The 24,210-nt window shown below is 42.7% G+C and overlaps 2 protein-coding genes across 2 annotated transcripts in view; both read right to left on the reverse strand.

The window, feature by feature from the left end:
- The window catches only part of LOC138966732 (high affinity 3',5'-cyclic-AMP phosphodiesterase 7A-like), a 117,346-nt gene extending 109,422 nt beyond the window's left edge, over positions 1-7,924 (reverse strand). Inside the window, exons 1-3 of the mRNA XM_070339057.1 lie at positions 7,818-7,924; positions 6,288-6,477; positions 3,932-4,077 (exon numbers count right to left, since the gene is read on the reverse strand). Of these exons, the coding sequence (XP_070195158.1) occupies positions 3,932-4,077; positions 6,288-6,456 (315 nt within the window). The 5' untranslated portion in view covers positions 6,457-6,477; positions 7,818-7,924. The remainder of the gene's footprint in view (positions 1-3,931; positions 4,078-6,287; positions 6,478-7,817) is intronic.
- Positions 6,626-12,522, reverse strand: LOC138967717 (melanoma-associated antigen E1-like). The gene is made up of 3 exons (XM_070340371.1): positions 11,811-12,522; positions 10,545-11,112; positions 6,626-6,645 (listed from the first exon to the last, which is right to left on the reverse strand). The coding sequence occupies exons 1-3, from the start codon at positions 12,468-12,470 to the stop codon at positions 6,626-6,628; spliced, it is 1,248 nt and encodes a 415-aa protein (XP_070196472.1). The 5' UTR covers positions 12,471-12,522.
- Between the last annotated feature and the right edge of the window lie 11,688 nt (positions 12,523-24,210).

Consider the following 24,210-nt stretch of genomic DNA (forward strand, 5'->3'; position numbering starts at 1 on the left):
CATTTCATAAGGGTCAAAGTGACCTTGACCTTGATCATATGTGACCAAATGTGTCTCATGATGAAAGCATAACATGTGCCGCACATAATTTTTAAGTTTGAAACAGTTATCTTCCATAGTTCAGGGTCAAGGTCACTTCAAAATATGTAGACAATCCAACTTTGAAGAGCTCCTGTGACCTTGACCTTGAAGCAAGGTAAACCAAACTGGTATCAAAAGATGGGGCTTACTTTGCCCTATATATCATATATAGGTGAGGTATTCAATCTCAAAAACTTCAGAGAAAATGGGGAAAATGTGAAAAATAGCTGTTTTTTAGGCAACATTTATGGCCCCTGCGACCTTGACCTTGAAGCAAGGTCAAGATGCTATGTATGTTTTTTGGGGCCTTGTCATCATACACCATCTTGCCAAATTTGGTACTGATAGACTGAATAGTGTCCAAGAAATATCCAACGTTAAAGTTTTCCGGACGGACGGACGGACGGACGTCCGGACGGACGGACGGACGTCCGGACGGACGGACGGACGACTCGGGTGAGTACATAGACTCACTTTTGCTTCGCATGTGAGTCAAAAATGTACGTTGAAAATAAAATGCTTTGCAATAATGCCCATCACGATCACGAAAACAAACGACGATCACGATCACGAGACTTGATTTTTGTGTCATCACGGATCACGGGCAAAGTCCCATCACGATCACAGAAATGGAAATTTCGGCAATCACGGTCACAGAAAGGTCAAAAAACGCCAATCACGATCACGATTTTAAACCCTTTGGGGCCCTCAACATTCACACCGACCGCTAGCTTATTTTGGCAGCCGCTTATTTTTCTTCGCTGCTCGATCTGCCGCAAGTTGTAACTTCCTCTGCCTCTTGCATGATGGATACCCGCCGAATTTATCTTTTAGAGGCCGAGTTGAGATAAACATCGCTGTTTGAGACGTCGAACCGATTCGAAATAACGTCCGCGTGTTTATGCGGATGTGGTGCGCACGCATGCGCAGAACGACTTCCCGGCTGAAAGTTATTGGTAATGACCAATCAGCGAATAGATTTTCAAAGGTAAAGGTCACTTTCCAAATATGGAACATTTTGCAAGTGAAAGTAGCCTTCGCCAGCTCTGTGTTGTGGCCGTTGAGGGGTACAAACGGACTTTATTTTCATGACTGTGACATCGTCAAAAAACGGGAATTCCCGCTGAGTACGGTGCATGCAATAAATTTGACAAACTCATCGACATGTTGCTGCTGCTCTGCCATGAAAAAAAATCGATTTTTGTTGCAAGTTTGCAGATTTTTAGCATTCACTGACTTTGCAAATCATCACTTTATTGAAAACAAGAAGGGCAAAGCCCATACGACTCACATGCTTGACCTTGACCTTTACATGACCTTCAGGGTCAAGGTCAAATAACTAAACCTAGCAATGACATCATACACTAAGAACTGCTTTACACATTTTTCCTACCAAAATACATGTGACCTTGACCCAAGGTCAAGGTCATCCAAGGTCATGCAACACAAAGCTGTTAATTCAAGACATAGGAAGTACAATGGTGCTTATTGGCTCTTTCTACCATGAGATATGGTCACTTTTAGTGGTTCACTACCTTATTTTGGTCACATTTCATAAGGGTCAAAGTGACCTTGACCTTGATCATATGTGACCAAATGTGTCTCATGATGAAAGCATAACATGTGCCCCACATAATTTTTAAGTTTGAAACAGTTATCTTCCATAGTTCAGGGTCAAGGTCACTTCAAAATATGTAGACAATCCAACTTTGAAGAGCTCCTGTGACCTTGACCTTGAAGCAAGGTAAACCAAACTGGTATCAAAAGATGGGGCTTACTTTGCCCTATATATCATATATAGGTGAGGTATTCAATCTCAAAAACTTCAGAGAAAATGTGAAAAATAGCTGTTTTTTAGACAACATTTATGGCCCCTGCGACCTTGACCTTGAAGCAAGGTCAAGATGCTATGTATGTTTTTTGGGGCCTTGTCATCATACACCATCTTGCCAAATTTGGTACTGATAGACTGAATAGTGTCCAAGAAATATCCAACGTTAAAGTTTTCCGGACGGCCGGCCGGCCGGCCGGACGGACGGACGACTCGGGTGAGTACATAGACTCACTTTTGCTTCGCATGTGAGTCAAAAAGAGGATGAAATTGACAAAATAAACATCATGCAGTTATTCTCGGGTGTTCAAAGTACCTAAATATGCTAAAAACCACCATTTTGGATTAAAATTCCGTGCCACCTCTGCCCTTAAGTGTTTAACAAAAAGCAGTATGGTCTGAAATAACTATGATAATGGGAATACAGTCAAACCTGCCCTGGTGTCCACCTCTTGATAGCGACCACCTGCGCACAACGACTGACAGACCCCCAAAGGTTCCCGACGAGAATGTTTGTCCTACTGATAACATTAACCTTCCCATAGCGACCACCTGTCTATAATGACCAATTATAGTCGGTCCCTTGGATAGTCCTTATAAACAGGTTTAACTGTAGCTTCTTTTGATAGGCCAGCAACGTATTCTTGCATCGGTACCACTACTGACAAACCCATTTGCAAAGACAGCAAGCAAAGCAGAACAAAAACCTACTAATGCTTTCACCAGTGACGACAAAAATTGAAGCGGACAACCTGAAATATTCTGCTCCCTGTCAGACGGCCTGCCGATTTTGATTTTTTTGGGGGGGCGGAAGGTGTTGATGGTCATATTTTTGGTGAAAAATGTCTTTTCCGTGAAGAACTGTTGCATTTTGTTCAAACTGTAGGGTGCTTTAATTCCCTTTTGGTTTAGGCCAAAAAAAATAATAGGTGTGGTTACGGTAACATAGCCCAAAAAAATAGGGTAGGAAGGTAGGCAATCACTTTTTTTTTTTTAAACTTTTTTTTCTAATGTGTACAAATTAAACCTACTTGACAGGGAAATAAGTGTGCGACTCGGGCGCTTTCGCTTTCATTGCGTTTTCTGCACTCGTTTACTTGTTTTTTGTGTGTATTTTTTTGACAAATGTAATAAAAAGTTATAGGGTCGGCCCCCAAAAATAGGGTAGGTCGGGTTACCGTAACCACACCTATTTTTTTTTTAGGCCTTAGTTTGTCGCTTATGTGTTCGTGCGTGCGTGATAGCGTGCGTGCGTGTCACTGTCAGTTGTTTGTTATTTTTAACTGCATCTACGTTCATTATATTATAGATATGTCGCAGTCGTACCAGCAGAAATTCCCTTGCCCTGTAATACTGAGGTGGTTTTTTTCCTGATGCACTATAGTCCAACGAACAACTTGAAAATTCAAGCTTCGCACCCTTTTAAGGCTTAACAAATGAGCATTTTCAACATCAGGAGAACTTGGTTTGGGGTTGACATGGCCCAAATCTGTTTTGGGTTTTCCAACATTTTCCATCTTATGAAGCTTCAAAAATTCAGGAAATCGGTAGCCAGGAAAGAATTGTTCAACCATTTTTTTTTAATGGCAACTTCATTCTCAGTGAACGGACTATAAAGATGTGTTGCTGAGTGACACACTTGATCGTCCAACAGACGACGTGAATGATGCAGGCTTTCTGCACCCCTTTCCTCCGCGAATCAACCACACAAACAAACAAATATACTCTTAAAAAAGTTATGGGCCAATTTTTTACACGCTCAGTTTTCGTTGTGGATGCATGTTGCTACAGTTCATTATTTCGTCAGGGAATCGGCTTTGTAAAACATAGCAGAATCGTTCGATTTGTTTAGAAAATGTTTCTATAGCAACAGCAGCAGTCCTTTCGTGAATTCTAAAAAGCCAAATTTCGATGAAATTATCGGACCCTTGATTTTTAGAAATTTGTTTGAAGAATGTATAAATTTTCTTGACCGGTCCTTAACTTTTTTTTAACAGTATGTATCTACGTGCAACTCACGTCCTCGTCGTCGTCCCTGTGGTCACAGGTGCCCCCGAGGCAGACGCTTCCCGTGGTGCCAGAGCGCAGGAACGGGTCAATGGTGGTCTTGGTCGAGCGGGAGGCCAGCGGCAGCCGCTGTCCGTTGCACCGCGAGATGCTCCCACCTGCGGTGTACATTATTACGTTACAGTCAAGATGAAAGCTGAGTCGAATTATCCACTGAGGCACACCTACAGTGGCGCAACATCTCAGATCTACAAAAGTTTTTACATGGAATAAGACCACCCCTCCACTTGGTCACATAAAAAAATCAAGACATTGACAGCCTGCTGTGGTGAGTTCTTCTTCTTCTGCGTTCGTGGACTGAAACTCCCACGTACACTCGTGTTTTTGCACGAGTGGAATTTTACGTGTATGACCGTTTTTACCCCGCCATTTAGGCAGCCATACGCCGCTTTCGGAGGAAGCATGCTGGGTATTTTCGTGTTTCTACAACCCACCGAACTCTGACATGGATTACAGGATCTTTTCCGTGCGCACTTGGTCTTGTGCTTGCGTGTACACACGAAGGGGGTTAAGTCACTAGCAGGTCTGCACATAAGTTGACCTGGGAGATCGGAAAAATCTCCACTCTTAACCCACCAGGCGGCAGCGACCGGGATTCGAACTCACGACCTCCCGATTAGGAGGCCGACGTCTTACCACCACGCCACTGCGCCCGTCGCTGTGGTGAGTTGAAACAGATGAATTAATTTCTTAAAAAGCCACTTGTAACAGTTAAGAAATTCTGTCATAACAAAAATTCCGTGTGCACAGAGAGCACGTACCCAAGGGGTTCATTCTTGATATGTGCCCAATTGGAGGGATGTTCTTTTCCCATATTAAAATCTGGAAAGAAATATAAATCAGACATTCCTGGTTTCCTGATGAGAAGCTCCATCCTTGTGAATATGTATAGAAATAATAGTTGTAGAATATATATTGGAAATGTGTCAAAGTCAAAGTTTTTTTCTTATCCCATATAAAAGCCCGGACAGATCGGTGGTGGTTTACAACATGTTTTGCACGGGATAGAAGTTGTACGATTATGATCTTTTCAATGTTGTGTAAAGACATTACACTGATAAATAATGTCATACATCCCATTGAGCAACTCTTCTTGTCTTGGTGTCTAAAATGCTCAAAGACAAAAATCTAAATTTTATGCTGAATCTAGATTTACTTCGTTGAATAAAAGGCGCCGAAAAAAAACAAAATAATTTTGTTTCATAAGGTGGTTTAAAATTCAAGACTCTCCCCTTTGGTATCTGAGTCAAATCCATACCACAGACGACGGACGACCTCTAGAACGCAAGGTGCCACAATCTAAAACAGAAATATATCGATTGTCCTTTATTCCATCTACAAGTACAACAGACACTTGGAACACAATACCAGAACATGTTTAACAAAGTGATTCATTGAGCTATTTAAAACGTTTTCTTGCCAGGGATGATGTTGTTCCACCAGCATATTTTTATGGACCTTCAAATCTTCCATTGCAAGTTAAGATTGTCGATTAGTGATTTGAAGCAACATGTAGTTAACCGGCATTTAACTTAAGAAAGATAGTCTACTCTATGTGAATGCGGCGCTGGTGCAGAAACAGTAATCCTTTTTTGGACTACTCAACCTATTTGCAAGAACGTCTTGAAACCATTAACACCCCCAAAAGTCGTATTCTACACTACTGGAAGGATTCCGAAGGGGATATAAATATAAGTTTGTCTGACAATATTATATTTAAAACCGTCCAGGAATATTTTAGACGTACTCGCCGGTTTGGACATTATTAGACAAACACAGACACCACCCCACCCCCACCTTCTCTCTCTCTCTCTCTCTCTCTCTCTCTCTCTCTCTCTCTCTCTCTCTCTCTCTCTCTCTCTCCTCTCTCTCTCTCTCTCTCTCTCTCTCTCTCTCTCTCTCTCTATGTTATAAGGGTTTTTTTCGGGTGGTAAATTTGGATTATATTTTTGTGTTCATCTCCCTGACTGTTTTTGCATTATACGTATCTGTCCGCCATTTGCTTACTTATGTTTGATTTAAAAATGTGTCCGAAGACACCACCATAAGCCATAGGCATAGGCTTGTTGTTGGTTTCATAAATATGAATATATATACAAATTTCATTAACAAGTAAATAGAAACAAAACATTGTTTCTTCTTTTGTTCTTCTTCGTTCAAGGGCTGAAACTCCCTCGTACACTCGTGTTTTTGCACGAGTATGTTTTTACGTGTATGGCCGTTTTTACCCCGCCATTTAGGCAGCCATACGCCGCTTTCGGGGGGAAAACATTGTTTGAAACAAAGACAAACCGAAGAAAATACTTGCCCTCGTCCGTGGCCAGGCCAGAGCCCACCACGATCAGATCGGTAGACTTCTTTTTGATCTCCTCATTGTTGTCCTGATTGGCGGAGATGAAGCGGGAGTGAGGGAGGCCGGTCGTCTCTTGTCTCTGCTTCACGGTCACTTTCTTCCTGAGACGGGACGGCCTGAACATCGGGCGACCGGCTTTCTGCCTCTGGGAGAGTGAACAACCAAATGTAATTTCTTCCCCTTAGATCTGGGGCAGCTGTTTGCTTAGATCTTGAAGATTTTTTCCCCCTCGATTCTATACAGCCTAAACATGTCTATCCCACGCTCAAGCTTTGATAAAGGCTACGGCACAGTCAGATGCAGATCTCTACATCTGCGACAAATCTAACACAAACGTTAGATCTACCTGAAACATTATTAGGTTCGCTGCCACTTTTTTTTAGATCTACAAATTCCTTCGACTTTAGATGAAAACCTACGTGCCTTGAGTGGCACACATATCCGGCGATGTAGAGTTTGTCAAGCAGACCTTATCCGGTTCATTACATCCTGATCATCTTGAACACAAGGCCAGTACTGTAACTGCCCTTGATACGGATCGATCCAAGGGGGGGGCAATCTCAGTCATCTCAAAGAGGGAAATCCAAACGCTATCCGCCTTGTTCGATTTTATGGGCTTGGACGATAGAGAAAAATAAGAAAAGCAAACACTGGAGTAGATCTATACCTGGACGAAATTGCTATCAAGAACGCAGAATTGATTTTTTCTGAGGTTTTTTTTTGCCGTAAGCGCCATGTTTATCGCGTCTCGCACATCTGATGTTGACATGCATCAACAAAGGGGCCTCACTCTGGAAGAGTTTCCTGCTCCGATAAACATGGCGCTTACGGCAAAAAAAACCTCAGAAAAAATCAATTCTGCGTTCTTGATAGCAATTTCGTCCAGGTATACTCCAGTGTTTGCTTTTCTTATTTTTCTCTATCGTCCAAGCCCATAAAATCGAACAAGGCGGATAGCGTTTGGATTTCCCTCTTTGAGATGACTGAGATTGCCCCCCCTTGGATCGATCCGTATCAAGGGCAGTTACAGTACTGGCCTTGTGTTCAAGATGCATCCTGATCAGCTTACCCCTCCCTCCAGTCAATTTTCACATGAAATATTCTGTTTCCATCAAGAATGGTGTCGGTTCTTGCGCACTTCCGGTTTATTCCTGACTTGAAATGAAAATCCTAGCTCAGTTCTTGTTGAATAACTTGCATTTTGGTCGTGGAAAATGGACGCAAACGAAGTCAAAACTAACACAGGAGTGTAGATTACAAGAGACACACAAAGTTATTGCTAAACAGTAGATATCGTTAAATCTGCTATGAGGAAAAAGCTTCTTTTTTTTTTTAAAGCAGACGGCTAGTTCGATGTTGGAACAAATTTTACTGCATGGCGTAACGGCTTTCCCAGTAATTCGACTGACATTCTTTCCTCTGATTTGTTACCGACAAAATACATCGATGCTGATTCAAACGTTATTGTTTAGATCTACATCTTACCTGTTTTACAGACAAACAGCGGCTATCAAGTCATGAAAAGTAGCATGAGTTCTCTTCCCCAAAAAATTTGCGAAAATATCTGCATTGATGTGCCAGTTACCACCGGAAGCAGCAGTGATCCAAAGAGATACAAGAAAGGGGACATCACTCGAATGCTGAAATGAAAGAGAAAGTCGCCGGTATTTCCAATTTTGTTGGTTGTTTGGGTTTGTTGGTATGTTTGTAAACTTGCTTGTTTCTTTGCCGACTGTTTTAACTTACTAGACTTCGAAAAAATCCAAAAACAAAGAGACTGCCAACGTTCCAATTTTCAGAATCAAAAAACAAGAAAGGTAAGTTGTTGGAACGTGTGTGACTATTGTCAAAAAACGTTACATTCACACGTTATTGTCAATAGCAAACGTTGAGTTCCAACAACTTACCTTTCTTGTTTTCTGATTACTAGACTTCGGTTTTTGTTTCTGGGCTTGTGAGCGCTAATGTTTCCCTTGCACATGTGTGTTGTTGTCTTTAGTCATTGTTTTTTGGTTTATTTATTCCATTGATATATGACAGACGAAAATTAAGATAAAGCAGCAGGTGCTAACGAGATAATCGAGGGTCAAAATTGATATTCAACTGTATACAGTTTATGTTGACAATTGGATAAACAAGAGACACTTAGGTGAAAAGAGAAGATGACCGTGTCAAACACATCGCAGGCGAACAAAACAGGATTACTGGAATGACTTCAGTCACTGCCTGAGTCGCTGATACAATCTCCGTCTCCATTCCTGCAAACTGTAACTCCTCCCATTTGCCTTTCAGTCTCTGGTGTTCTCCCACTACACCAGTTAACTTACATCTTTCTGAACGTTGGAGTGATCCAACAAAACTTTACGCTACATAGCACAGAAAAGAAAAGCGTAAATGAGACAGCTTCCTGTCTGACCAGATTCCATGGGTGCATTCGAAGTTTTTCAGCAAAGTAAAACGTTTTCGAAAAAAAGTGCACATTACAAAACACTAAGCGACACGAAGCGTTAGCAGTCAGAATGCGGTATGCAGTGTAAACACAAACGACAACGTGTAGCCTTCTGGCAGATAAAAGTATATTTTATACCTGAATAAACTATTGAGCTATGACGTCCGCTAGGTCGCACAAACTGTGATGGAAGCCTTATTGTGAATAGGTCATTTGAGAATCTCAACCCTTTTATGTAATTTCCATCTTACATCTCTGACGTCAAACGGGAAGTAAGCACGATGTCAAGTGCATCGCTAACATTCAAAGGATCGTATTCGTTTGTGAATTCATGTTTGATTTGTGTCGCCTAAAGCCCCCCCCCCTCTCTCTCTCTCTCTCTCTCTCTCTCTCTCTCTCTCTCTCTCTCTCTCTCTCTCTCTCTCTCTCTCTCTAACTCTCTCGAGTGCAAACTAGTTATAGATTTGGTGTTTATCGGACATGTTGTTTTGTACATGATATTAAACCATATATTTTGTTACATACGGATATGCATAAAAATATGAAGGACTAGATGATTACCCGCTTCGCCGGGTACCGGCTTCGCCGGGATACCCGGTTTCGCCGGGAAGAAGTTGAGCGGAATACCCGCACCGTACGCCGGCTTCGCCGGGTGAGTGGCGCACCGTACGCGATTGACGCCACACGAAGGAAGGGAGATAAACGCGCAAAACACTGGAGAAGATAAGGAAGAGTTACTGGGAATGGATGTACAGAAAAACCATAAAAACCAAAATCGGTTCAGCGCTGCGCGCTGAGAGCACGTGTTGAAACTTTTCATCAACCAGATTGTGTCCGGGGTCTACCTGAATATGCCCACCAAATTTGAACCAGATCCATCGAGAACTTTGGCCGTGCATAGCGAACACACAGACAGACACACACAAGCCGTATATAGATACTATATGAATACCCGCTTCGCCGGGTACGACTTCGCCGGGAAGAAGTCGAGCCGAATACCCGGCTTTGCCGGGTGTACGCCGGCTTTGCCGGCGCACCGCACGAAGGAAGGGAGATAAACGCGCAAAACACTGGAGAAGAGTAATACCCGGCTTCGCCGGGACAGTGACCTTCTAAAAATAGTATAACGGGAATATGGATTGAGCGTTGTCGACAGTGACCTTCTAAAAATAGAAACGGGAATATGGATTGACGCCACACGAAGGAAGGGAGATACACGCTGAAAACACTGGAGAAGATAAGGAAGAGTTACTGGGAATGGATCCAGAGAAAAACCAAAATCTGTTCAGCGCTGCGCGCTGAGAGCACGTGTTGAAATATCTCATCGACCAGGTTATGTCCGGGGTGTACCTGAATATGCCCACCAAATTTGAAACAGATCCATCGAGAACCTTGGGCGTGCATCGCGAACACACAGACACACACACAGACAGACACAAGTCGTATATATATATAGACTAGGTGAATCGCGAGACAGAGACAGACAGCGTGGCGGTTCGCCGTCTTAGAGCACGTGTGAATATTTTCATCCACCAGTTTGTGTCCACTCAAAGGAAGGCAAGAACATACAGACAGACAAAAGCCGCCAGACCCCATCACAAACAGAACTCTACAATCCACAGGTGTTGCCTCCACACACACACACACACACACACACACACACACACACACACACACACACACACACACACACACACACACGCACACACACACACACAGAGAAGCCGTATATATCTATCTATATATCCATATATATATGTTACAGGGAATAACAAAATTGATTATGCCAATCAAGTTTCTTGGGTCAGATCTCCCACGGTCAACTGCTGGTATTGGGACTGTCACCGAGTCTCCAACTTCAGCTTCAGGAAATATTCGCTTGCTTCTTTTCACCATCCTTTCAGCCTGATTTTCTTGCGCCTGATAGGCCCTTTTACGAGAGACTAGTATATTGTTTTTATGCTTATCAATTCCTGACATTGAAGGACCTGGGGTTGAACGTCCTGATGCTGGCGTTGAAGATCCTGGGGTTGAACGTCCTGATGCTGGCGTTGAAGGTCCTGGGGTTGAACGTCCTGATGCTGGCGTTGAAGATCCTGTGGTTGAACGTCCTGATGCTGGCGTTGAAGGTCCTGGGGTTGAACGTCCTGATGCAGGCGTTAAATGTCCTGGGGTTGAACGTCCCGATGCTGACGTTGAAGGTCCCGGGGTTGAACGTCCTGATGCTGACGTTGAAGGTCCTGGGGTTGAACGTCCTGATGCTGGCGTTAAATGTCCTGGGGTTGAACGTCCCGATGGTGGCGTTGAAGATCCTGGCTCGAAGTCCATGACCTGAAATAACAATTATTCACTTGGAAATGATGACATGCCAAAAGACTAATTTTGGATATATTGTTTTATGGCGAATAAATTATTATGGAATATAATTATAAGGTGACGAACATTTTTCTGAAATAAAGGCGACCCCCCCCCCCCCCCCATCCCTCCTCCCAACCCAACCCACAAATCTCTCTCTCTCTCTCTCTCTCTCTCTCTCTCTCTCTCTCTCTCTCTCTCTCTCTCTCTCTCTCTCTCTCTCTCATGCAACTCTTCCTGTCTCATGCATCTCTCTCTCTCTCTCTCTCTCTCTCTCTCTCTCTCTCTCCCTCTCCTCTCTCTCTCTCTCTCTCTCTCGCTCTCTCTCTCATGCAACTCTTCCTGTCTCATGCATCTCTCTCTCTCTCTCTCTCTCTCTCTCTCTCTCTCTCTCTCTCTCTCCTCTCTCTCTCTCTGTAAAATATGTATATTGTAATCTAAATGCTTAGTGGTTTTTTCAGGCATACTGCATTGTTTTCTACGTCGGTTACTGAATGTGGCCGTTGCCCCCAGACTCCTGCCCCATTTCAGGGCAAACCTCTCTTATATCTGAGGAAAATAATGAAACAGAGAGAGAGAGAGAGAGAGAGAGAGAGAGAGAGAGAGAGAGAGAGAGAGAGAGAGAGAGAGAGAGAGAGAGAGAGAGAGAGAGAGAGAGTAAATAAGCAGCTTACCTCATGCTGTAGTAAGGACGTTGGAAGTCCAGGCACGATCGTTGAGGGTGCAGCCTCTGGAGATCCCAGCACGATTGTTGAGGATGCAGCCTCTGGAGATCCCAGCACGGTCGTTGAGGGTGCAGCCTCTGGAGATCCCAGCATGAGCGTTGAGGATCCAGCCTCTGGAGATCCCAGAGCAGCCTGCAGGTCATCCTCACTTTGCAGTCGTTGAAGAACTTCATTTGGGATGCTGCTTGAAGTAAGCCCGATTTTGGCATCAGCACCGAACAATGCAGCAAATGGTGTTTGCTTTATACCTGAGTGATAGCTATTGTTCTTTTGAAATTGTACAAACTTCAAACCCACTGTCCAAATTGTTGTGCTGTTGTCGGCCATCCAAGTTGTCATCATGTCCTTAATGTCGGAATTTGCTCTTTCAACAGACCCCTGTGACTGGGGATGTCGGGGCTTCCCGTGGACAAGAACCAAATCAGGCCACAATTCTTTTAGCTCAGTGATGACTTTGGCACAAAACTCGGCACCGTTGTCACTTTGAAGAATTTGCGGGGCTCCGAAGAGAAGGAAAATGTCTAAAAGTTGGTATGCCACCTCTGCTGCTCGTTTTGTTGTAAGGGCTCTAAGCACGCAAAACTTGGTAAGATGTTCCTGGTAGACCATAACCCATGAGTATCCTCCCTGTTTAAGTGACTGATAGTCAATTAAATCCACTTGAGATCCTGATCCAAACGACTTTGACAGGAGAGGCTTCACAACAATGCCTTTAATCGTAGGTCTTCTTTTTTTTTTCCTGACACTGAACGCACAAAGACTTGAACAAAGTGACACTGGCCTCTGTTATGTTTGCATACTTTTTCCCAGCCTCTTTCAACATTTTATCACGGCCACCATGGCCAGTGACAACATGGATGCGCTTTAAAACATCGTACATTTCCTCAACAAATATGAAGTGTTTAGGTTGCTCAGTTTCGTCCTTTCGCTTTAGAACGAGTTTGGATACTTGCCCACAGGTAAGAATTTCATACCTTCTTAGAAGGTGCCTTTGATGTTGGGTTTTAGTAGCTGTTGTCGCTGCTGCTTCCTTCACTTCATCTAAAATTCTGTGGTACTCATCTCTGGTCATAAGTAATCTATTTGCTTTGTCCTTATTTTTTAGCACTTCCTCAAGAAATACTTGTTCTTTCGCGTCCATGTTGCTCGATATGAATCACAGACTCGACTGACTTTTTCAATTGAACTGAATCTGCCCGAGGAAAAATCAAAACACAAACACCGACAACAGTTCACGAAATCATTCTGTATTTATCAAGAGAGTGAGTAAAAGTCAAGAAAGAACTCATTTCCAAGCAAAAGATGGTTTTAAAGAGTGATCAAAGCTCACTGATATCGAATTTATTTATGATAAAATGTACACGTCTTTCTGTTTGTGTGTTTCAAACTAATCAGGGAATAAGCCAAAAAAATGATCTCCCATTTCAGGGTACAAGCTAAATCCCTGATTTTTTTAGGGAATAAGCTTACTCCCCAGTTGAAACAGGGAATAAGCCTATTCCCTTAAAATTTCAGTGATTAAGCTTATTCCTTAAATTTTGTTATTCCCTGTAACATATATACGACTTGTGTCTGTCTGTCTGTCTGTCTGTCTGTCTGTCTGTGTGTGTGTGTGGTTGTGCGCGATGCACGGCCAAAGTTCTCGATGGATCTGCTTCAAATTTGGTGGGCATATTCAGGTACACCCGGGACAGGACACAACCTGGTCGATATTTCAACACGTGCTCTCAGCGCGCAGCGCTGAACCGATTTTGGTTCCACCTCAGCTACCCGGGCCCCCATACCGACACACCAAAGCCAAAGTTCTCGGTGGATCTTTTTCAAATTTGGACACCGTATTCAGCTACACCCCGGACACAATATCATCGATGAGATATTTCAACACGTGCTCTCAGCGCGCAGCGCTGAACCGATTTTGGTTTTTCTGTTCATTTCACCATTCCCAGTAACTCTTCCTTATCTTCTCCATGTTTTCAGCGTTTACCTCCCTTCCTTCGTATGGTGCACTATAGTATGAGGGGGCATCTTCGGATATTCCCGGCGTTCTGTTACTATTTTTAGAAGGTCACCGCAGTGTCCAGAACGTAAATTGGACCCGTAAATTATCCTCACTGTAAAAGTGCAAAGGTCGAATCAATTTATAGCCACGCGAAAAATACACTGTCATCTATCTCTCTATATATACGGCTTCTCTGTGTTTGTGTGTGTGTGTGTGTGTGTGTGTCTCTCTCTATGTGGGCAACACCTGTGGATTGTTCAGTTCTGTTTGTGATGTGGTCTGGCGGCTTTTGTGTATTTGTATGTACTGGCCTTCCTTTGAGAAGCCATAACAGTTCAAAAGGGCTTAGAGATAAGCTCTAAATTGCTCAATCCTGTTTGAGTGGAGTTCGCCTCCAAAGGTGATTAACACGGTTACATTCGTCGACAAGGATGGGACTCGATATTGTCAGGAATGGCATTATGGCCACTGAATCATTTTCGTACTGTTCCCATTCCACGAATCTGGGAGGGACCTAAGCTTGGCGGGTCCAATGTTCGGACCCGGCGAAGCCGGCGTTCGGCTCTAAGTACTTCTTCCCGGCGAAGCCGGCTACCCGGCGAAGCGGGTATTCATCTAGTATAAATATATAGAGATAGATGACAGTGGATTTTTCGATAAATAGATTCGACCTTTGCACTTTTACAGTGACGACAACTTACGGGTACATGCAAGAAAAGCCCACAACTTCTAAGGCGAACAATTCTGCAGAGTCTGCTGTGAAGGGCGACGGTAGTCTCCCTGTCACACTCGACCCCCTTTGAATGAACTTTGTCCCCAAAGTTCCGAACCATGGACCCGCCAAGCTTAGGTCCAAGCTCCCAGGTTGGTGGAATGGGAACAGCACGAAAATGATTCAGTGGCCATAATGCCATTCCTGAACATATCATGTCGAGTCCCATCCCTGTCGACGACGTCAAAATAACCGAGTGCCGAAACACCACAATTACCTTTGAAGGCGAAGTCCTCTCTAACGGGATTGAGAATTTTAGAGCTTATTTCTAAGCCCTATATTAACTGTTATGGCTTCTCAAAGGCCCGAACATACAGACAGACAAAAGCCGCCAGACCCCATCACAAACAGAACTGTACAATCCACAGGTGTTGCCTCCACACACGCACACACACACACACACACACACACACACACACACACACAAACACAAACACAAACACACACACACACAGAGAAATATGTATATCTATATCTATAAATATATACAGATAGATGACAGTGTATTTTTCGCGTGGCTATAAATTGATTCGACCTTTGCACTTTTACAGTGAGGACAACTTACGGGTGCAAGGAAAGCGTTCTGGACAGTGCAGTGACATTCTAAAAATAGTAACGTAGTAACAGGAATATGGATTGACGCCACACGAAGGAAGGGACATAAAAGCAAAACACTGGAGAAGATAAGGAAGAGTTAGTGGGAATGGATCTGGGAAGATGAACAGAAAAACCAAAATCGGTTCAGCGCTGCGCGCTGAGAGCACGTGTTGAAAATTCTCATCGACCAGGTTGTGTCCGGGGTCTACCTGAATATGCCCACCAAATTTGAAGCAGATCCATCGAGAACTTTGGCTTGGCATAGCGAACACACAACACACACACACACACACACACACACACACACACACACACACACACACACACACACACACACACACACACAGACAGACACAAGTCGTATATATATATATATATATAGATAGATACGATATGTATGAAACTAACCCGGATTCCCGGTAGCGCAGTAAGCCAATAAGCCAAAATAGGTCATTACAATAAAATGTTAGCACATTTCTCGGGAAAAGCCCAGTGTAAAAGCACGAACAAAATAACATTCCCTGCAATGTTTGGTTTGTCCTCGACCACTGGAACCAACAAAACATATTCATTAATCGAAAAATGTTACGCGAAGCCGTCTTTTCTGCAGTTGGTGTGACACTGAATTTCGCACAAATTTGTGGAGCCCCGATGTCTCATGCAGTCATTGTTAAACTGAGAATACGGAAGACGAGATACAGTTATATTGCTATTTCATATGTTACGTGGATTTCCATTGGTCAATTGGGCAAAACTGAGCTCAGTGCAAAAGTGATATCGACGACATTTCCGTCGATATCAGTTTTGATATCGACGACCTCTTTATTGCTTCCCCACTTCAAAAACAAAAACACCTAAATTTAAAAACAAACAATTATATATGAAAATGTAATGATCCCAGAATTTAGTTGAGCAAGTGACTAAAGACTTTTTGAAAGAAAAGACATTTTGAAATACTGAAAAGTACAAGAAAAGAGTGAACAAAAAGAAATAATAATCAGAGGGAGGAATATGGAACAGCCAAAACTGAGACAAATACTTTTGTAATTTCTTTACAGTAAATACAAAATGTCCAGAGAATTATCAATATATCTAACATTGGCTGACTGTGTGATGATATCTTCTGCTATGGTCTGTTAAGACAGTGATATCAAAATCGAGACCGGAGTAATATTATTTGATTTTGTAAGATAGAGAAAATAGACTTCTTTCATTACAAACCAGGAACATGTCTGTGCAGTTTCTACAAGCGAAATACTAATTCTCATTAATTATTAGACAACCTGTACGTATTTTGTTGTGAGCGGGAGATTTTTTTTCTTCATGTTGTATCTTCGTGTGTCAGAGGGTAGGTGTTTGTTGTGTCCGAGTGCGTCCGTTTGGGAATTTGCGGTAGAAGCCACATAAGTACATAAACAGAATACTTCAGGGCTTGTGTATGATATAGTCTGTCCGGGTGAACAGGAGAGGACGTTTTAAATTAGTTTAAAAAAAATCCAATCAACTTTTGCATAGTGTCTAAGAATAAAAGTTGTTAAGGACGATTAGTATACTATCTTGTATTAAAAGGGTTAAGCACTACTGTCAATTGATAGTTTTTGTTGTACCGAGGTAAAATTTTCAGCGATGTCACCAACAATGGGTAAATATCAACCCCCGGAGGAGCCTCAGTGACGCATAACGCTGACCTCCTAAGCCAGCCAGGTGTGCCGCGTGAGCACGTTTTTCACACCAATTCTGTAAAATTGTATTCCTCGGTCTGATTCTGTCCAATGAACTTCTCAGTAGCCAATAGGGGGTGCTTTCAAAGTGCAAACAAACCTAGGAAACGGTTTTACAGCAACACCATACATCAGAAATGCATAATATTTGGCACAAAGATACACATGACTCATATCTACAATCACAAAGAACGATTTTTTCACAATAGACTACAGTTGAATTTAAATTAATTTTCATAATAAGGATTCATGAATAGCCTATGTGGTTAGAAATTCATTAATCCTTATTACAAAAATGAATTTAAATTCAACTGTAGTCTTCTGTCAAAACATCGTTCTATATGATTGTAGATATGAGTCATGTGTATCATTGTGCCAAATATCATGCATTTCTGATGTATTATGTCGCTGTAAAACCGTTTCCTAGAAATCCGATATGGCGGCTGTGTCCATTAATATTCACAATTTTGTCATTCATTTTTATAAGTCACTTCAATAACTACCAAGAAAACTAGTCTATTCCATGTATTCTCCAAGTTTAATTTTAGTGCCGCACATTGTGTTCTGATGAAATGAACAGCGTTGCGACGTTTCATACGTGCATTGCTGCATGCTTGCAAGTAAAGTAACAACCCAATACTGCGTTCCTTGAGACAACAGCAAATGTACGGTCTATAGGGCATCAGATCAAGGGCTGTACGTTTTATCAAGTCCCGATCAAATGAATCTACTTTTGAGACGAACCCCGATGTTGGCCTACCTTGTATCTTCCCACCGGTGTCGTTTTGTGCATGAGCGTGACAGTTAAATTTAATAAAAAAAATACAAACACGAGAGTTCAAACGAATATATTAGACATTGAGGTAGAGCGTGATGATTTTTCTTTCAATTTCGGTCAATTTCACGTGTACCACAACAGGTAGAAACCAGGTGCTTTTAACACAAAATAGTACTACTCGCCCGTAACAACTTGTGTTCTTGAACACATACCAAAATATCTTTTATCTACTTTTAAAAAATTCAAAACGTCCTATATTCGTCCCTCGAACAGACTATACCAGGTTTACACTGGAGGTGTTTCTCTCCAGATATTAAAGAGCTCGTTTTTGACTATCAAAACAACAACAACAACAACAACAACAACAACAACAACAACAACAACAACAACAACAACAACAACAACAACAACAACATGGAAATGTGGATGTCCGTAAATACTTTCATCTTCTTTTTCTTTTTTCTTCTTTTTTTCGGACCTCAGTTGCATGCAGGCTGCATCAACCCTAACTTTTTATTTTTTCAAATATTGTTTTTACTCTCGGCGGGGAGCATCTTTCTTAATTGGTTCTTCTTTTTTCTTTCGTCTTCTTTTTGTTCCCTTGGTCTGTTCCTCCTCATTAGTATTGTCTGGACTTGTAATGATTTTCTTTTGAAACCCGTGACAAAATTAAGCTGGACGCTTTGTGTGGTTCTGTTTTGGGCAACTGTATATACCGTTGCCAGGGTTACGACTCAACACGGACTTGATGGGAATGTCACACATAATCCAGCTGTAAAGTTCACCATAGCAACGGCTTATAACAGTTGATGAAAACGGGAACGGGACGTGAAAATGTACGAGTCTATCCTTCCGTTGAAGACTCTTCTTACCAGTAGCCACGCACAGACAAGGAAGGATGCGTGTAAGCCCAGAATATGTAGGAACTGACTAAGGCAATTAGGCAAACATGTGAAAATTCATGGTCAGGGCGAAACAAAAACACCTACTCGCTGACGCAACAACCATCGAAGGGGTCGCATACGCATGCTACAGCGTGCGCACTTATCAGAAATGTTCGTTATTTAACAGTTTTTGTTGTTGTGTTTATTTGTTGTTGGTGGTGGTGTGTGTGTTTTTTAAGGTGGGGGGGGGGGGGGGGGGCATAACGGAAGAGAAAACGTCAACCGGTCATCCAAGAGGTTTTGATTGTATAAGACAGGTTTTCGTATAAAAAAAAACCAACCTATTGTTTGGTCATTACATATCGGAATTTGACTGGTTGCCGTCACCAATCGGCAATCGACCGGTTTTTATTCGATGCATTCATCTTACCTCTTGGTTTATACCTAGCGCGTGTAAAAGCTTGTGTGGATTTCCACATTATTATACAGAAATGAATGATTAGGTCTGAACCAACCTTTCGGGTTTTGTATTCTTGATTTTGGAACGTATTTATGTGAAAATCTCAAGATAACGAAAAAGCAAAATAGAAGAAAGGACTTATCTCTTCACAAACAGACCGCAATAAGCGTGGAAATGGAATAGACTCCCTACTTGAAGAAAGTGCGTTTTGAAAATTCAGCGGGCAAAAACGTAACTACTCCACCTGGATTTTTTCCTCGCCCCCTTGTTTTGTTGTGCAGTGTCTCCCTTTGAGTACACGAGACACACAAAATGTGCCATCCACGAACAAAGGCGCGAACAAATTAGCCCTGGCTGTCTATCGTCTGCTTCCGTTCCTGGTGACCTCCCTTGGGATCCCCTCGAGCGATACAGCCCAGCCAGAATCAAAATGTCACCATCACTATCAAAGGCGTAAACGTGTTTTTGTCTGGTCAGATGCGTTTTCGTCTTTCTGTCTTTCTGTTTAATGATTTGTTTGCTTTCCTGGATGTTCCAGGTGTTTTTTGAAATTATTTTCTTTTTCTTTTTCTACGCTAAGTCAATATTTGACTGATTGTATTGCGGTAGAAATAGAGAAGGAGGTGAGGTTGTATGTGTTTACATGTATGTGTGGGCGGGCGTGCGTGAATAGCGATTTCCGTTAAACTCATGGACAGATGTCTATGAAACTTTACATGTGAATTCTTCCAGATGTTGTCCCCATCCATACGCGTTTTTCATTTTATCGAACATTGCTTATGATGACGTCGTATCCTACCTTTAAAAGTAATTTAAAGTGGCACGATGGCGACCGCATTTTCACAGCAAATTGATTTTCTTTCTTCGAAGAATCTTTGACCCGGTCCGGACAATGGGATAGCATTTTATTTTAGAAGTTTAAATAGTGTATTATGGATTTTTATTTTTTTTAATTAAAGTTGTCATGAAATCGAATTTCCATAACAGATTTTTTTTAAAAAGATTACATTTTATTCCTTATCTTTGCCTGAATAAAAAGTATGTACAGATATGTTATGCTTACTCGGAAAATGAGCTCAGAATTAAAGAAAATCGGTTTATGCAAATTAGGTCGTATTCTGGCCTGCTTCGCCGAGACCAGCTCGACCCTTCGTGGTTTACGGTTCGGCTAGCCAGGTTTTAGTAGTCTCGACGATATGACTGATCACAGGTTTCCTGCCATGCGTTGCTCAGAATCACAATAGCCCGCTCAGAGAAAAGTCGCTCTGGATTGGTCTATGCAACGGGCTCACAACGAGGCAAATCGCTTCACGATGGCGACGAAGAAAGCACGATTGCTGCGAGATATGAAAAAGTTGTACTTCGTAAACTAGTAGACGATTCGGTCAGTGAAATCGTCAGAGAGAATATAGTTATGATGGGAAATTTAGCTGGGGTAGTCCCTGAACCTTGAAAAGCGGTGGATCCCTCGGGTCACGTCGAAAACCTCGCCGAGAAGATCGAAACACGCTACACGGCATCGCAGTGTAAACACCGCCGCCATCTTGGATAACGCGGCGGGCGGTGGGCGAGCATATATACCAAAGCCGCTCGCCGAGTGCTTCGCGAGCGCTTTCCTGTAAGAAACGGCTTTTTGTCATTCGCACTGCGAGCGACCCGTGGCGAACCGCTCTGGGCAACTCGTCTACAGGTTTCACAGGTTTCCAGGGTCGATCTTTTTAGCTGACAGATTGACTAAATGGTTTGATATCGCTTGACGCAACTTGCATTATGTTTACACGCTGATATAGATTATATTTGTTGGCGTGTGAACCTTCAAAGCTGGGGTTAACACGCACAGGAACTGAAGGTAGATCAACCAATCACTAAATCAATCAATCAACAACTGAATCTATTTAATCAATCAATCAGTCTATCAAGCACACACTAAACCCCACGATAGATATCTCAATCAATCAACCTATCAATCCATAGATCGATAAGCCAGCCAATCAATCAATCAAATTTTATTTTATGTTTCATGTGTGATGGGGGTGGAAGGAAGAGGATAAAAATTGATTGCAGCCTCTTGATGTAGTAGTTGGGTGAATGTAGTCACCTAGTAAAAGTAAACCCCGAAGTTCAGGAGTACACCATGTGGGTGCCTCTTTAGTGTCTTGCACTGAACGAACATCACTTGCTCTCGTAATGGACTCTCACTCACATGTAGAGAATGATAGACAAGAGTTCACTGGCACAGACCGACGAGTCACTTGATGCAACATGAAACTGGAAAACCATGTCTGTCGATTCACATTTCTCTTTATTTTCTATTCTTCTCTTCTCCTCAGCAACACAGCTCCCAGCCCGAAGGCCGGGAGGCCACACCAATAGTACAATGCAATCTACATCAGTATGTCTCCATGATAACAAAGTACAAAAACGAGTACGTCCTCTCTCTCCGAGATAGTTCTCAGTTCTCTCTCTCCGAGGTCGTTCTCAGTTCTCTTTTAAAATCTCAAATGCTATCATGTAAATGGGGATGGGTGGCGTCAAAAGCCACCAATCAAGAGTTAGCTAACAAAACTGACATCATTTCTCATTGGTCAGTAAAGACAAGGAAAAGGGGGGGGGGGTAAGAGACTACAACCTCCGAGCCACCTGGCATCTTCTATGATCTGCCCTGTCAAAAGAAATGACACCCACTTGACAAAACGCCAAGTCCAACTCGGGTAGACAGGCTGTCGGCACATTGCATAACGACCACCTGGGGCTCAAGATACCCCGCCGTCTTTCTGGGAGGGCGGCTTGACGTCAAAGGAAACATATTACGTTCCCTAGTGGACACAGCCGACTGAGCGAGTTTACGACCTCCAGGTGTCTGACTCTGAGCATATACAAATTTAACTTACACAAGACAGGAATGACATAAAATCATTATAACGAATTAGTAGCCAGTTTAGCACTTGGCTACATCTCCCCCAAGCTTTTAACAATCAGCGTCCGCGCTGATTAAACAACGGATAAGAAATAAGGTCGACGTCACTACAGTGGAAAGACCTAAGGTCGACGTTGAGTTAAAGCGGGACAAACGAAAGTCTATGAAGTGCGATATGCAAGACAACTTAGATCAATCAAAACCACTTGAGTTAAAGAAGAGAGGGAGGTAAAGGCTGTGTTTAAGACGTATTTTAGGTGAAAAACGTAACAGTTACAAAATGGACAGATTCACAATGAATGACGTAGTTACCTGACACTGTTAAAATGATACATCATGTACAATACACCTGACACAATGCAATGACATCCAACATTACAAATGATCTGTACCAAGCCTATTTAAAGGTAACAAGGTAAATCATAACTTAGTTTACGCTTAAGAGAGCAATTAAGAAAGTGATGATACAGGGCCTTATTTGAAGGTCAGCAAGTATTCACTAAATTACTTTCAACCCTAGGTGGCAATTACCATCAGATTTGTAGTATCTGCTTGTGCCAAAAAAAAAATCTTTCAATAAGCGCAAACATCCGCCAACACATTCCACTCAAAGCATCATGTCAAATAATCGCAACAATCAATATCAATCATACCAATGCAAGAAACATGGCATAGCATACATGAAAATGAACATTATCAAACATCAACAAATTAAACGGCAACAAAACACCCGGCAGTAAACACACCTGCGAGTCTTTTCGTGGACGCAACACTTGCGTCACTTCACTGCCGCGAACACCGAGGAAAGTCTTATGTAATACCACATGGCTAACGTCACCAGCCCAAGTCTGTATCCGTCAAGTCCGATATGACGTGTCACACTAGCTAAGAATGGGATTGCACGCGCTACAGCCACTCGAGTACAGTATATACACTGGCTGAGTCCTGTAGGCTCTCTACACCGTCATACACAGTCCGTTGAATAAGGGCTATAGTCACACTCACCAAATGGGCACCACACAGTTCCATCACGGTCACACAACCGCAAAATAACACTTCGTCGATATTACGAGATAATCACTAAGATGAAATAACGTAGGTAACACTTCGGAATCAGGAAACAGCACATGGGTAAACAAACAGGAATCGCCGATGCAAAACAGGTTGAAGCAGACTGTGTTGACCATGGTTGAATATCTTCCAGGCAGACGTCAGGATTCCGGTGTCGGTCGCACCAGCAAGATTTACCGTACTCCATGATGGAAAACGAGTCACAAGAAAAGTCCATTCTGTGCAAAACACGACCCTGCTCGCAGCGCCATTTGTGATGGGGGTGGAAGGAAGAGGATAAAAATTGATTGCAGCCTCTTGATGTAGTAGTTGGGTGAATGTAGTCACCTAGTAAAAGTAAACCCCGAAGTTCAGGAGTACACCATGTGGGTGCCTCTTTAGTGTCTTGCACTGAACGAACATCACTTGCTCTCGTAATGGACTCTCACTCACATGTAGAGAATGATAGACAAGAGTTCACTGGCACAGACCGACGAGTCACTTGATGCAACATGAAACTGGAAAACCATGTCTGTCGATTCACATTTCTCTTTATTTTCTATTCTTCTCTTCTCCTCAGCAACACAGCTCCCAGCCCGAAGGCCGGGAGGCCACACCAATAGTACAATGCAATCTACATCAGTATGTCTCCATGATAACAAAGTACAAAAACGAGTACGTCCTCTCTCTCCGAGATAGTTCTCAGTTCTCTCTCTCCGAGGTCGTTCTCAGTTCTCTTTTAAAATCTCAAATGCTATCATGTAAATGGGGATGGGTGGCGTCAAAAGCCACCAATCAAGAGTTAGCTAACAAAACTGACATCATTTCTCATTGGTCAGTAAAGACAAGGAAAAGGGGGGGGGGGTAAGAGACTACAACCTCCGAGCCACCTGGCATCTTCTATGATCTGCCCTGTCAAAAGAAATGACACCCACTTGACAAAACGCCAAGTCCAACTCGGGTAGACAGGCTGTCGGCACATTGCATAACGACCACCTGGGGCTCAAGATACCCCGCCGTCTTTCTGGGAGGGCGGCTTGACGTCAAAGGAAACATATTACGTTCCCTAGTGGACACAGCCGACTGAGCGAGTTTACGACCTCCAGGTGTCTGACTCTGAGCATATACAAATTTAACTTACACAAGACAGGAATGACATAAAATCATTATA

The sequence above is a fragment of the Littorina saxatilis genome, linkage group LG5 (genome assembly GCF_037325665.1).
Source record: "Littorina saxatilis isolate snail1 linkage group LG5, US_GU_Lsax_2.0, whole genome shotgun sequence".
Lineage (NCBI taxonomy): Eukaryota > Metazoa > Mollusca > Gastropoda > Littorinimorpha > Littorinidae > Littorina > Littorina saxatilis.

What these genes read in the sequence shown, in the direction of transcription:
- LOC138967717 (XM_070340371.1), bottom strand. Translation starts at nt 12,470, where the DNA reads ATGGTCTACCAGGAACATCTTACCAAGTTTTGCGTGCTTAGAGCCCTT. An exon ending in CGTCCTTACTACAGCATGAG is followed by an intron (nt 11,113 to 11,810) that starts GTAAGCTGCTTA and finishes TTGTTATTTCAG; the next exon opens with GTCATGGACTTCGAGCCAGG. An exon ending in AATCAATTTTGTTATTCCCT is followed by an intron (nt 6,646 to 10,544) that starts GTAACATATATA and finishes GATTTGTCGCAG; the next exon opens with ATGTAGAGATCTGCATCTGA.